The 15,297-nt window shown below is 38.2% G+C and overlaps 1 protein-coding gene across 1 annotated transcript; it reads right to left on the bottom strand.

The window, feature by feature from the left end:
- Positions 1-591: 591 nt before the first annotated feature.
- On the bottom strand, positions 592-15,089 carry LOC139640349 (intraflagellar transport protein 172 homolog; the record flags this gene model as incomplete). Its single annotated transcript, XM_071514542.1, has 8 exons — positions 15,002-15,089; positions 13,039-13,116; positions 11,403-11,651; positions 8,139-8,217; positions 6,337-6,457; positions 5,784-5,928; positions 1,002-1,091; positions 592-689 (listed from the first exon to the last, which is right to left on the bottom strand). Coding segments are annotated over exons 1-8 (908 nt in total), but the record flags the coding sequence as incomplete, so codon positions are not given.
- Between the last annotated feature and the right edge of the window lie 208 nt (positions 15,090-15,297).

Raw genomic sequence — 15,297 nt, 5'->3', positions numbered from 1 at the left:
TCCACTCCAAAATTTTAATGGGTTCTTCCTTGGCCCATGCTACACCCTTCCATGACGTTTCATGAAAATCGGGCCAGTAGTTTTTCCGTAATCCTGCTAACAGACAAACAAACAAACAAACAAACTAGAAGGGCACTCGGAGAGCGCAGACCTCCGCCAAGGCCAATAGTCCAGTCTGCTATGATATGCATATTTCGTGAGTCGGATCCGGATCCGCTCCAAAATTGAATGGGTTCTTCCTTGGCCCATGCTACAACCTTCCACCAAGTTTCATGAAAATCGGCCCAGTAGTTGACTTGACTTGATGCATGAAGAGAAGACTTGAGACTTGACTTGGGTTCTGGTGACTTGGGACTTGACTCTGACTTGTACTCTGATGACTTGAAAAGGTTTCTAAAGTCTTGACTTGAGATCTTGTGTTTGTGTAAATGACTTAGATTGAAAGTGATGAGATTTGTTCCAGCAGACGACTGAATTTAAATTCTGTTTTCTGAATTTGTATGGAATGATTTTCTTTAAGAAAACAAAATATCTGGACTCTTAATTTGTAGACTTGACTTGAGACTTGACATTAATGAAACAGTAGTTTACCTCTCGGCCTCCTTGTACTTCCCGTCTCTCTCCAGCTCCTGAGCTCTACTGATGTACAGAGCCGATACGTCCTCCTCCGTCATACACTTCACTGCCAGCTGGACACAGAGCACACCAGTGACAATTATTATTTCATTCATTCCACACAAGTATGCATGTTTTATTATTATTATGATTATTATCCTCGGTTTTAGTGTCCCATGGTCTAAATGCTGTTTCAGAGGCTTTTACACCCTGACAAGAATACAGTTCTGGGGGAAACATAGAATACATGGCATTAAAATTGTAGAATTTATTGGCAGGTTCAATAAAAAATCATTGTCATTGGCTATCAAAAATGCATATTGGTCTATCCCTACTCTGTATACGATTGTGTGTGTATGTGTGTGTGAGTCCATGTCCATACTGACCTTATGAGCCTCCTCCCAGCGTCCAGCTGCGGTGTACATGTCTATGGCGTCTTTAATGTGACCTCCCTTCACAAACAGCCGCTCTGCCACCTACAGACAGTTAACACACACACAGTACACACACACACACACAGAATCTGAATATCACAAGCTCATATTCTACAGAACGCTACAGTATTTGGACTAATTTGTGAGGAGACAAAGTGGTTCAGTCTTTTGCGATGCACAGCCGAAAATAAAAACCTTTTGACCTTTCGAGGAAAATCCACAGCGCATTAAGATGTCGAAACACTTAAAGGTCAATTCTGCAGAGAGAACATAATGCAAAAGGCTCAGAAGGCATTTAGGAAAGAATGATGAAACCAGCCAATTTTGGTTGCAGCTTTGAGATGGAGCAAAGCGGAAAAGAATCATATTTTTTGTATGAGACACCAGTGATGTTCTGTGAAAGAAAGAGGTGCAAATCAGATTTCAAACAGAATTACACGCCCCATTTCAGGCCATTTTTAAGCATGTCAATTATGGTTACATACACAAGAATGACCGAGACTTAGAGAGAGACTAGATTATAGAGTGCCTTTGATCAATCTCTTTCTTTGAACTCAGACAAAAAAATTGTATTCACTCGGACTCTCAATACTAATTTTGCTAATCTTGGTATCCATACACTAAATGGTACTCGACTTGAACTTGTGCAATAATACAAATACCTTGGAATAATATAGTCATATAGTAAATTATAATTCAAGACCCTTACCTAAAAACTGAGGACAAAAAATTGTAATTTGTAGCATGATTGTCTTTTGATAATAGAAAATCCATTTTACCATCCACAGTCATGTCAGTATTTGAATATGGAGACATTTTGTATTATCATGGTGCCCCGTCTACTTGGAAGCTACTGAATGCAGTTTCCCACAGTGCCTTGTGTTTCATTTAGCCTTGGGCCAATATTGGATATTATCAAACATCGCAATATTTTGTGACTATCGCAATATTTCCCGCGATACCGAATATCACTTTTAAATGTATAAACCTATAATCTACTAGTGGTAGGATGGTAAAAAAAAACCTAAAATAATCATAATTGAAGTGAAAAATCTGTCTTTTTAATTCGAGTGGGTTCCCTTTTCCACAATCAGCCCGTTTTTCTGGAATTAGCAGGAATGAGCAAATTATACCAAATGGCCATCGTTTCCTCCAATGCTTGAATAGTAAGATCAAATTTCTAGGCTGTTAATAATAATAACTAGAAGGGCACCCGGAGAGCGCAGACCTCCGCCAAGGTTCGTGCTATTATTGCTTGCTCGTGAGTCGGATCCGGATCCGCTCCAAAATTTAATGGGTTCTTCCTTGGCCCATGCTACACCCTTCCACTAAGTTTCAAGAAAATCAGGCCAGTAGTTTTTCCGTAATCCTGCTAACAGACAAACAAACGGCACCAAAACATAACTTGGCGGAAGTAATTATTATTGTAGCCTAGAAATTTTATGTAATTTGGAAGAAATAAAACAAAATACCCCCCCCCCACAAAATGTTCACCCAAGCCTAGTTTTATTATAGGAGATAAATTTCACCAAACCATTGTGATTTATATCAAAACGTTGGCTGTCCTGCATTGCATTATAAGCTTCCCTGTACCTCAATCTACTGTGTTTTAAATCCGGCAATGATACTACCAGATCACAGTTAGTTTAGTTAGTTGGTTTCTGCTATGATGCACCTGCTAAACGGAACAAAACGCACTGCAAAACACTTTGAAATTAGAATTTCTAGTTCCCCATCAATGGTTTTTAAGCCATATTTCACATTTGCTATGTTTGTGACTTCTTCATATAAAGCAGAATTTGATGGGATAATGTTTTAATGACGAGACAATGAGATGACCCGATTGAAAAAGGAAAAATGAAAATGAAAGATGTATGGCAAGCATGTGAAACCTTAAAAGACTCCTCCATCTACAAAATAAAACATGTTAATATTCGAAACTTATGCTTCGCTGTCACACACCACCATCATCATCTTTAAATGAATAGCTCAGTCAATCAGTTTTACTTACTTTCTGAGGCTTGTTTGCATTGTGATTGGCCCTTTAAAACAGTCAAAGCTTTTCTGTTTTGCATGCAGAGACAGTATTCTCCCCGAGAAGAATTGATAGCTAATGGGAGAGAGTTTGGCACATTTGCAGGTGTTGGCATTTCGTCTATTCTGTTTGAGAAAAGTCTAGTCAATGTTTTTCCTGGATAAACACCCCTATTTCCCCATGAAAACCACGGGTGTCTGCTTTCTTTATCATTTCAATTTGCATTTAGTCTTTCCTGCAAATTCCAGAAGTTGGAGAGCAAAGGCTTGTTATCTTAATTACATTCTGTGAATACACCCAAGGAGCAGACAGACCGAGATAGCCTGCTATTTTCAGAGCCTGGCAATCTGCGGAGAGTGTTTGGCTAAGCTTGGCTCATCATAACAAGCACAACATGCCGCAGTTCACCATTATCTCTCTCTCGCTTTTCGTTTCTCTTTGAATTTATGCCCGGATTCTCTCGCTCCTCTCCCTCCACATTTCCCCACGCCTTTATTTCTCACATTTAAGCTTCAACTGCAGCCGTAGTTCCCTGTCATCATTGCCAAAGCACCCTTGAGCAAGGCAGCTCACACTACTCCAGGGGCACTGAAGGCGATCCTGGGCTCTGACTTCCTGGCTGAAATGCATGTACGGGGTTTTGTGTGTCTGTGTGTGTGTGTGTGTGTTTTTTTATCTCAGAGGGATGAGCGGAAAGACATATTTCAGTTGCCTGTGGGAAATTGTCATTGCTCATTTTCCTCACTGCCATTTTCCTTCTCACACTGCTAGTGCAGCATTCAGGGATGTAAGGGAGGGTAAACCCACCTAAACTCCTTTTTATTTACAGAATAGACTTTCCCCGCCTTTTTAGACTGACAAATCTTTATGAGGTAAATATGGACTATACATCATAGTAAGTACTAGGGATGGGACGACCTGCTTATTAGGGCTGAACGATTTTGAAAAAATATCTAATTGCGATTATTTTGACTGATATTTCAATTGCGATATGATTTGCAATATTAGAGGGAATGATCATTTTTACATCATTATTCTCATTTTCATTGAAAAACGTATTAAAATGATTATGGTGTGATTTTTGCGGGGATCTGTACCAAACAAAGATGTTTTCTTAAGTCTGTAGAATATGATGTGTAGGCCAGGACATCTCTGCAGCACCACAATATTTCATTTAAAATGGTATTTTGACACACATTTCACCTTTAACTAATATTGCGCCTCCTGCAATTTGAAAATTGCAGTAGGCCATATTGCGATTTCGATAAAATTTCGATTAATTGTTCAGCCCTACTGCTTATCTCACGATACGATTCGATACACAATATTGGGTTCAGGATTCGATACAACCACAATACGATGTAATAAATAAAAGTTCGGTGCCAACAAAGTCTGACTGTTGAGAATTCTGTTTATTTCTGAGCCACAAATATTTCTAGTGATGGCACTGGCTGCTAGAATGTAAACAACAGTTTCAAAAAACGTCATTACAAAGTGCAAATAATATCATTACAATGGAGAGCTTGTGAAATTGTGATGGTCAAGCCGTCTCATTTGTGATTACTACAGCAGAATAAAATAGAGCTAATATCACCATTCATTTTTCTGCCCCACGATACGTATTGTCACATTGTATTGCAGTATATTGTATTTCTGTTTTTTTTTTTTTTTTATTATCTGTTTTTAATTGTATGTCTGTTTGTTTTTTTGTTTTTTTTTAGTTGTACCTGTTTATCTCTTGTATTACCTTTTATTCCTATTTTTTATCATTTTTTTTCGGCACACTTTTATGTAAAGTTTGATCTGTTTTTAATTCTATCTCTGTTTGTTTGTGTGTTTTTAGTTGTACCTGTTTACCTCATATATTACCTTTTATTCCTATTTTCTATTATACATTTTTTTTAATTAATTTTTATTTTTCTATCATTCATTGTGGTAGTTTCACATCACTGCTTTTGGGTTTTATTGTATATAAAGCACTTTGTAAACATTGTTTTTAGAAAAGTGCTATACAAATAAAGTTATTATTATTATTTATTATTATTATTATCATTATTATCATTATTATCATTATTATCATTATTATTATTATTATTCCGATATATCTTCCCATAGTACCAAACTGATTTAAGATTATATGAAGATAGCAAGTCTTCCTACGCTAATGTTAGGTTACATTCTCAGCAAAGCATTAAGCCCACTTGCAATGAAGAAGTCCAACTAACAACATGCACAACTAAAACCAATCAATCTAATGTTGGGAAATGACACAACTTACCTAATCAGGAAACCAGGAAACTTGAAATAAATCTTCTACTAGCTAGCCAAATGCTTCCACAAGCAATTTGAATTGTAGAGAAATGTGAAATGGAAAAAATCAATCTTCCAGTGCAACTGCAGTGAAAACTAGCATCAAAAAGAGCTGTAGCTTACGGTCTATCAGCTGGTCTATAAGGGTCACTACCACGGACATGGCAATTCAACAAGGACCTAATGAAAATACTACAGTCTCTTCAGCACATGCAGAAAAACAGCAGGAAAACATAAATGAATGCTTTTCTGAAAATACAAATGGGTTTTTAGCTCTGTTGGCGTTTGTGGTGCCTTATGATGATCACTTGAAGGTCACAGTTTACTCACAGTTCTTCCCCTCCTTCCCTTATCCTTCATCTTTACCTCCCTCCCTCCATCTCTCTCACCTCATAGTCCTGCATGGAGGCGTAGTACTGAGCTATCTTCAGGTAGTATTTCCCTGCCGATGAATCCTCCTGTAGCTCCAGGATGTGGACGGCTTTCTTCCACTGCCGAGCCCCAATGGCCGCCTCTATGGCCTTAATGGAGCAGCTAGGAGGAGATGAGAGTAGAGAAAATGTATATTGTAGTACCTATGTGTGTGTGTGTGGTGTCTCCATCACATAATCCTTTTATGGCGGGAGAATATATGTCTCTCACCTTTTGTACATATTTGCATTGTAAGACTTCATGCTCATTTAATGAAATTCCAGAGACCAGGCTCCTCGCTTATATTTATCTCCAAACCGACAACTTCTTATTAACAGTCAGCATTATGTTAATATTATGCTTCATATCCTTAGTGGAGCTTCTTTGACAGTCAAATTGTTCATGTTAGCCATGTCTGCTAGCTAACGTTAGCATTAGGAGACGTTAGCTGGTTAAAACTGCTGTTTTATAAAAGTAGTCCACATCTTTCTTTCTTCATTCCTCTCTCCATCCCTCCCGGACATTACGTACCCAGCTTCGATGAAGTGGTTGATGGCGGCGTCCATCTGTTTCTGCTGGACCAGATAGTCTCCCCAGGCCTCCTCCAGTTTCACCACGTCGGCCGGGAAGGCGAGGCGAGCCAGCTCCACCGCTAAAGGTAGAAACACAAACTTATACACACACCCAGCTACAAACTTTTCACACGACTGAGATAACCTGGGAGCCACTTTCTGCCGAGTCATCGCTGGCATAGGCCTCCAGTGTGAAAATCCATCAGAAAGTGTACCTTAGATTCCTCAAAAAATGAATAAAACCACTCACCACTTTTTATGAAAATGGCATGCTAAAGTCGGAGGTTTCACCGTTCTTTCTGAAGACTTACTCCATTGTGCCATATTACATACATAATGATACTGCTTATTCATCCACCTGTTCAGGCAATGGATTATTGCTCCATTACAGAGATGTTGGAAAATCAAAAATTCCAACTTCCTACTTGGAAAAATGTAATGGAACGGCCCTTCAAGTCGGAATTCCATGTAGCATGTCTCAACCCCAAGGTTTCCAAGATGCATACAGTGTAAACGCTACACAGCGTTACCTTTAATATGTTAAAACGTTAATGTTTAGAATCCTCAAAATATACTTAGGTTCAGTTTTCAGCATTGAATGACTTAAATCGGTAACACTTTACAATAAGGGTACATTAATTAAGTTAATGCTAAGCATTAACTAACCCTAGCATTAACTAACCCTTAATTAACAGTTAACTAATGTGTCTGGTAATAATTTACTAATGGTGTTCATGTTAACTAAGGTATTAATTTATACATTATTTAATAGTTTATAAAGATGACTATTAAATAATGAATAAATTAATACTTTAGTTAACATAAACACCATTAGTAAATGATTACCAGACACATTAGTTAACTGTTAATTAAGGGTTAGTTAATGCTTATTAAGCATTAACTAACCCTTAATTATTGTACCCTTATTGTAAAGTGTTACCCTTAAATCTATCAAAACACCTGTGTAGTAAATGGTTAAACATAGATTTAAAAAGTGATGTTGCACTTACATTTGCTACCGTTCTATGCTAACTAGCAAGCATTAGCAAACGTTGCCAACTATCACTGACATAACATTAGCTGGGGAACAGTATTTTACGTCGGGCAAAGAAAATCTCGTAGGCATCCATGTTTCTTCCCTGATTTTTCCAGCTGGACCCCTGGAACAGGCGGATGTTACAACCAACCAGCTGGGAATTTCTGACTTCCAACTTTTGACTAGCAACTTTTTTAAGGCAAAATTTCCTGTATGAATTTTGTGTTTTGTGGGTTTTCAAGGTGTTTAAGGTTTTCACTGTCCCCCCCGTTCGTTCGTTCGTTCGTTCGTTCGTTCGTTCGTTCGTCACACTGTAATGTTGACTTTGTGCCGCTAGGGGGAGGCATTGACAATGAATGGGGACTCAGTGGTAAAGCAGGTCATACAGTTAAAGTTAGCTAATTCTGAGGAGAATAGGCAACAGAAATATACAGTATGGTCAATCTGTCCTTTCATTGTCCCATACGAAAATGCGTATACAATTTCACTCATATTTCAAGTACACTCAGCAATCACTGACTGACCCAAGGGTGGAACTACATCACTGGTGGGGGACAACATGTTTACTATTTGCTTGTTTGCACTGGAAACTCATAGCAGTGATGAATCATCACAAAATGTCTCAAATTTCTTGAAAATGCAGAAAAATACTAAACAACTGGAGGCTAAAATAACATGGTAAAATAACAGAGGTATAGATGCTAGCTACTTCTCTGATGATGTACCTTTCCTGAAGGCATTTCCTTTGCAGTAGCATTCCAGAGCTCTCTGGTTGTTTCTGATCTTCTCATACAGATCTCCTGCCTGGAGAGTAGGGATAGAGACAAATCAATTTACTAGGGCAAATTGATTATATTAAGCCGAAACATGCTTCTTTATCCTTCTCCTCCTTAATCTTCCCTCTCTATCCTCCTTTTCACTCTTCTTCCTCCTTCATCCTCCTCCATCAGCCCCTTCCTTTTCAGCAGGATGGAGAAGTAAGAGTGCAATGGAGCAGAATGAGGGAAGAAGAAGAGTGAGGAAGAGGATGGAGACACAGGAAAGTGGGGAAAATGGAGGAGGGTGTTCTAAAATGGACCAACAATCCACCTTAAACAATTTAATTAGTATGGGTTTCAATGGAGAGTTTTAGTGTCCCATGGTCTAAATACTGCTTCAGAGGCTTTTCCACCCTGACAAGAATTAAATTCTGGAGGAAACACAGAGTTTCTTTGCAGACACTGAATGCTGGTGAAAAATCTTGGTTATCGGCAGCTTCGACCAAAAAATATCAGTATCCGTATCGACCTTCAAACATCGGTTTAACCCGATATTTTACCATCAGGAGACAGCAGCAAACTTTACTCCCAACTTTCTCCCTCGCTCTCTGAGCCTCTTTCCCACCTCTGTTATGCAAACACAGATGGCTGGAGGGAAAGAAGAATAGAGTTCTCACACAGATGGCAGCAGAGAGAGACACACACAGAGAAATAACAGATGGCGCGAGAGAGAAAGTGTGTAGAAGAGATTGGGAAAAAAAGAAGAGAGAACCGTTGTTCCTCGCAGATACAGAGGCACCTCTCCTCTCCTGGCATCTGTTAGGAGAAGAGAGGGAGACGAGGTGAGGGAGAAAAGGAAAGCGAGAGGTAAAGAGAGAAGGGGGAACAGAGCAGGAGACGAGAGAGCGGGTAAAGGATAGGGTTTGACTGATAACAGGTTTTTGAACACCGATACCGATATTATTGGACTGAAGTTGTCGAAAAGCCAATATTTTGTGCCAATATTCAATATTTTTAAATTGTACCATTTTCATGCCAGTATTCAGTATTTCCCTATCCTGGTTCAGATTTTGCCGAGCGATTCAGGCACCCAAAAGAACGTATAACAAAGATAAAGACAAGCACTTGAGCTGCCTAATGTCCTGCAATAATAACCATGATATATATAGATAACCAGTTATACTAATGAGTCTATTAATTTAACTAATTAATGTATTAATTTAGCACATTTTTCTATGTCAACATGCGTATCTTCACATAACACATGGGTGGTATTAATATAAACTCTGTAGCTTAAATCATTAAGGACTTATAGGGTAACACTTTACAATAAGGGTACACTAAGTTAAGGGTTAGTTAATGCTTAATAAGCATTAACTAACCCTTAATTAACAGTTAACTAATACGTGTACTAATGGTGTTTCAAGAACTAATGGGTAACTAATGGGCACCAATGTGTTTACTAATGGTGTTCATGTTAACTAAGGTTTTAACTTATACATTATTTAATAGTTTATACAGATGACTATTAAATAATGTATGAATTAATACCTTAATTAACATGAACACCATTAGTAAATGTATTTACCAGACACATTACTTAACTGTTAATTAAGGGTTAGTTAAAACCTGTTTAGCCCGACGGACCCGGTACCGGGTCCACCCCACCCCCCTCAGTTATGAAAAATCGCATAGAAGATGGTCTATTAATAGAAGATATGAATGTTATACTGTTTTGAAAACATGGGGTCTTCAGCTTTCAGAATCTGTAAACCAACTGTATGTTGACCAAACTATGTCTTATTACTAAGTATTTTAACAATTAAGTCTTACAAATATAAACTTCGTAAATATAAGAGCAAGTTCTGATCAAAAGATCGGGGATAATTTTCTCTTCAGTCTACAATAACATGCTTGGTATCGCTGGAAACTAGAAATTCCGAGCTTTCCAATGACAGTGAACGCACCACGAAAATGGAACGACACAGTCCGCCATTTCCGGGGAAAAGTAGCAGTCAAACTTCACATTTTACAGTCATACTGACAAAAATCTATGTTCTTGCCAAAATATTTCACTAAGGCTTATGTTATTTTCGCCAAAAACGGCACATTTTAGTTACTTACGTTTCTGCCGTAACTTGGGACCAAACGGGAGTTAAAGCGATCGTCAGGGGGGATTCCCCAGCCATTTTAGTCCAGCCAGACTGAATCCCTATGGAGGGTGCAGTGGCTCTTCGTCGCCCTCTGGTGGCCGCATCGAAGCACTGACACCAATGAGCCATATATCATTCTCTTTGTCTGCCTCAGGCGAAACTGGGGATACCTCATACAGCACTGAGGACCCTTGCATTCTCTATTAATCTGCCTGAATAGCATGGATCTCTTCAGACATATATGAATATTGATTCCTAATCATTGTGTTTATTACTATTTCAATGTTTTTGGGAGATGTATGTTATTTGTAACATGGCTATATGGAAATGAGTAGTGTTTTGAAGTAAAACTCCCAGTAAACAGGCATAATGTAAATTGTAAACTTGACCAAAACCTGGAGACCGCCTGTGTATATTTTTAGGAATTGTACATAAATGTTGTATTTTGGTGTATTTCCATCAAATTTACAGTTACAGTTGTAGTCAAAGACTATGAGAAGACATTCAGTTGCATTATTATCCATGGGATCTTGGTTATAATGGTGATATTGCCTTAAAATTTAGAATTATATACTAGGCGAGGATGAAAATCTTACTTTTTCCTTTATTGCATCTCCATTTACTCTGGAATGGTAACAGATATAGGTTTACTTACACTGAATTAATATTCCTTAGCTTCTTACCTATCAAAGGAGACCAGAAATATGCATATAGGCCTTATGGTTGAGGAGCTATTCCTGATTCATTTGGGGTATATTATTTTAGGCGTTTTTTCCTAGGGATAGGGCTAGGGCTTAACAGGTTAATGCTTATTAAGCATTAACTAACCCTTAATTAACAGTTAGTTAAGGCTTATTAAGCATTAACTAACCCTTTAATTTACCCTTACTGTAAAGTGTTACCAGTTATAGTGGTTTCAAGAAAATCAGTTTTTCTTTATTAATATGTAAATGTATGCAGCAAGGTGCTCCAAAATCAAATGTGAGTTATTGTTACAGACAGAGACGCCACCATGATGACATAATGTCCCACATACCATGCGGGGACATAAAAATCGGAGAAAACAGAGCACACCCACCCTCTCGTAGAACTCTCCCTTGATGAGGGCGGCGGCGATGCGGCTGACGGCGTCGCTGTTGTTGGTGACCTCCGGCCGGCCGATGGCGAGGCGGGCGGCCTTAGCCGGGAGCCCCGCCTTCAGGTAGAGGTTGACGGCGCCCTGGAAGTCTCCCTCGCCCTCCTTCACCTCGCCGGCCTTCTCGTCCTGACCCGTCTCCGTCAGCCACCGGTAATAGTTCCCGCGCAGGCTGTCCAGCTCCGGGTGGCCCTTAGGTTATTTTGGGGCGGGGGGGGGGATTATAATAGCAATATTTGACACGTTTCACAAAAATTATGTTCACTTCAATCGTATTTAATTGTTGTATATTGCATATTTTTAAATGTGGAAGTAATAAGACCGTTCCTCTCATTACTGTAACTGAGTAGCTTTTCGGTGTACTTTTTGTCAGTAATTTCACTTTTAATCAAATATGTCTTGACTGAAGTATAACAATGGCTGATGGCCGTTTTTATTACTCAGTAGTAACTCGGTAACTGAGTACATTTTAAAGCTGCAATAAGCGATATTTCCGAGCACTAGAGGGCGACAGAAACCACAACACATTTGTAAATAACACACAGCAAAGCCACTGCCGTATGGACGCCTACGAAGGACAAATGGAAGGATAAATTGTAATAGCTAAGTGTACGTATTTCACAACAAGCTTTAGAAAAGAGGTGAAAACAGCAGTACAGCTGGCCCACATTCGGGCTGAACAAGTAATCAAAATTTTATTGAAATCGCAATATGGCGTACTGCAATTTTCAAATCACAGGAGGCGTAATATTTGTTAAAGGCAAAATGTGTGTCAAAATACCATTTTAAATGAAATATTGTGGTGCTGCAGAGATGTCCTGGCCTACACATCATATTCTACAGACTTAAGAAAACATCTTTGTTTGGCACAGATCCCTGCAAAAATCACACCATAATCATTTTAATACGTTTTTCAATGAAAATGAGAATAATGATGGAAAAATTATCATTCCCTCTAATATCGCAAATCATATCGCAATTGCAGTATCAGTCAAAATAATCGCAATTAGATATTTTTTCAAAAACGTTCAGCCCTAGCCCATTGTGGATATTGGTTTATATCATTATGTTTCAATTAAATCTCCACATAGCACACATTAGTTTCAGGATTGGTTATGAGGTCTGCTTATTGCAGGTTTAAATAAACTACTTTTCACTTTAATTAAATAATAAATGTAATAAATAAGTAGATAATTACACCATAAAGTAAAATTTCAGCAAAGTAACACTACTTCTACTTGAATAGGATATGGAAGCACTCTTTCCACCCCTGCAAATTTTTATTAAATAATCACACTGTAATTACACAATTATCAAAAGATAATTGTACAACAGAAAAGGCTGTGCAGATGCAACAACAGAAGTGCTTTGGCATGTCTGAGCAATCAGCTTTGTTCACTCACTTCAAAACTGCTGAACAGACAGGCTCGAATAGATGTGAACGGAAGGTGTGAAATGGCCACTTACCACAGGAACAAGTTATAACACATTTGTGTACAGCACACAATGAAAACAAATCAAATATGCCCAACAAGAAGCAAACTGCCCTCAGACAAACTGCACTGGTGTCCCTCAATACCTTGGCTTCAGCCACAGCAATGCAGTCGTCCCACATGTGGAGCTCCTGGTACATCTCTATCACTTCATCTACGGCATTCTGCAGGAACAGAAAGCATGAAATTAAACACTTGACACCTCCAATCCATCAGTCAATGTATCTATCTTGAAAACTCTTGGTTTGGTGAGGTGATTTCTCTGACTTCCCGAATACTGACGTCAGCAACAAGAAAATACATGTAGTAAAGTGTGGGGAATGATAGGTGAACCAGCCAATATTTACACCAATAAAATTAAGGATTTTCATCACTGGCCTTTTTGCGACCACAGCTCTTAAAATGCCATTGCAGGACACCACTACTTGCTGGATTTTTGGTTTGTGGCTGACATTACAATGCTTGGTTTGCTGTAAAACATGAACTCACTAAGTTACAAAGTGCTTTACAAAAATAAGATAAATCCAAACCCATAAGGCAATAAAGTCCAAGAGATAAGCAATTGTTAGAAAGTGCTTCACACACATTAAAAGCCATAAGAAAACCATAAAAATGCCAAATAAAATAGAACAAATAAAACACAAGTGAGGACAAACCAAACACACAGCACAAGAAGGAATAGACCATAATAAAAACCAGCTATATAAAAAATGCTAATTTATAAAAATGAGTTTTAATAGTTTCTTAAAAGAATGATGATGAGTTTGCTCAACAAATTTCCTCAAGTAGGTTGTTCCATATGGAGGACCACAAGTGTCACGGAAATAGTAATAAAGCATTTCATTAATTAATAACTAATTGTACAATAAAAATAGGCATTAATAAATTTGTTTACAAATTAATTTATAAATCTATGACTAAAGACTAAATTACAAAGTAATTCATTATTTGATATTTTAATGGGCAATAAAAAGAGGAATTATAAAAAGAATTTAATGAAATATTAATCCATCAATAAATAGTTCAAATTAAAAAGGGATTTACAAAAACAACCATAAAACAGTCAATAAGTACTTCATTTAAAAATACATTAATGAATTCCAAAATAGTTCCAAAGCTTGGGGGCCCTGAAAACAAAAGCCTGATCCCATAATTCTTTAGTCTAGACCATGGAAGAGACAGTAAGGCTTCAGCAGCAGATCTAAGATTGTGCTTAGGTGAGTAAGGACATAAAAGCTCAGAAATGTAAACTGAGGCAAGACCATTTAATGCCTGAAAAATAATCAGCAAAATTTTTAAATCAATTCTGAAATGAACTGGAAGCAAATGGACATGATTTTCAAAGTTCAGGTCTGAATCAAAGATTACTCCCAAATTTCTAGCAGACAGTTTATCGTGGGTTGCCAGGTTGCAAAGACATTCTTGAATTATTATCAGCAGGTGTAATAAACCAACCTCCGATTCATCATCATTAAGTTGGAGAAAGTTCAGTCAAAGAATTCTTGAGAGAAACTGGGTTATTAGTGTGTAGGTTTTTAGTGTTGTTGTCAGCATAACATTGGAAGGAGATATTATGACTGCAAATTATATAGCCAAGTGGAAGCATGTATATAGAGAATAGTAAGGGCACTAGAATGGACCCTTGCGTTACTCCACAGCTCAAATTTGCTGGGAATTACTCCGAGAACTTTCTGTCAGAGAAAGAAATAAGCCAATTTAGAGCATTATTTGAGACTCCCACACAATCCCTAAAACCATTGGCTAAGATTTTGTGATCAACAGCATCAAACGAAGAGCTGAGGTCAAGCAGAACAACAACAGAACCAACACCAACATCAGCTGCAAGAAGCATGACTGAATAATCGTCAGTTTGAACCCATGAACCCTTCCACATTGCATTTAACCAAGTTGTTCCAATAGTTATTCCTATGACATGAATGCATCATACACAAGACAAGAATCACAGATTTGAACGTCACACTGTGGTTGGCTGAAGAAATATTTATTTGATTTCCTTCAGCTTTTTTAAGCAACACAGGGCTTACCAACCTGCTCCATGTAGTACATCTCAGCCAGTTTGAAGTTCTTATCCAGCATGGCCAAACGAGCTTGGACTTGATAGAACTCTGTCCCATCCCCTCCCTGGTCAGAACACACACACACACACACACACACACACACACACACACACACACACACACACACACACACACACACACACACACACACACACACACACACAAGCAAAAGTGTACAATTTATACTGTAGGACAAATTAAACATTTCAAGAACAAAGATTGACTCATATGTGTTTCTAGAAACCTTTTGATTGTCCACCAGTTACA

This window comes from Centroberyx affinis, unplaced genomic scaffold (assembly GCF_046629955.1).
Source record: "Centroberyx affinis isolate AG114_WGS23_722 - 3 ecotype Tasmania unplaced genomic scaffold, CSIRO-AGI_Caff_v1 ptg009133l_1, whole genome shotgun sequence".
Classification (NCBI taxonomy): domain Eukaryota; kingdom Metazoa; phylum Chordata; class Actinopteri; order Beryciformes; family Berycidae; genus Centroberyx; species Centroberyx affinis.
The sequence above is the reverse complement of the archived record's forward strand: the minus strand, read 5'-3'. Positions and strand labels throughout refer to the sequence as shown.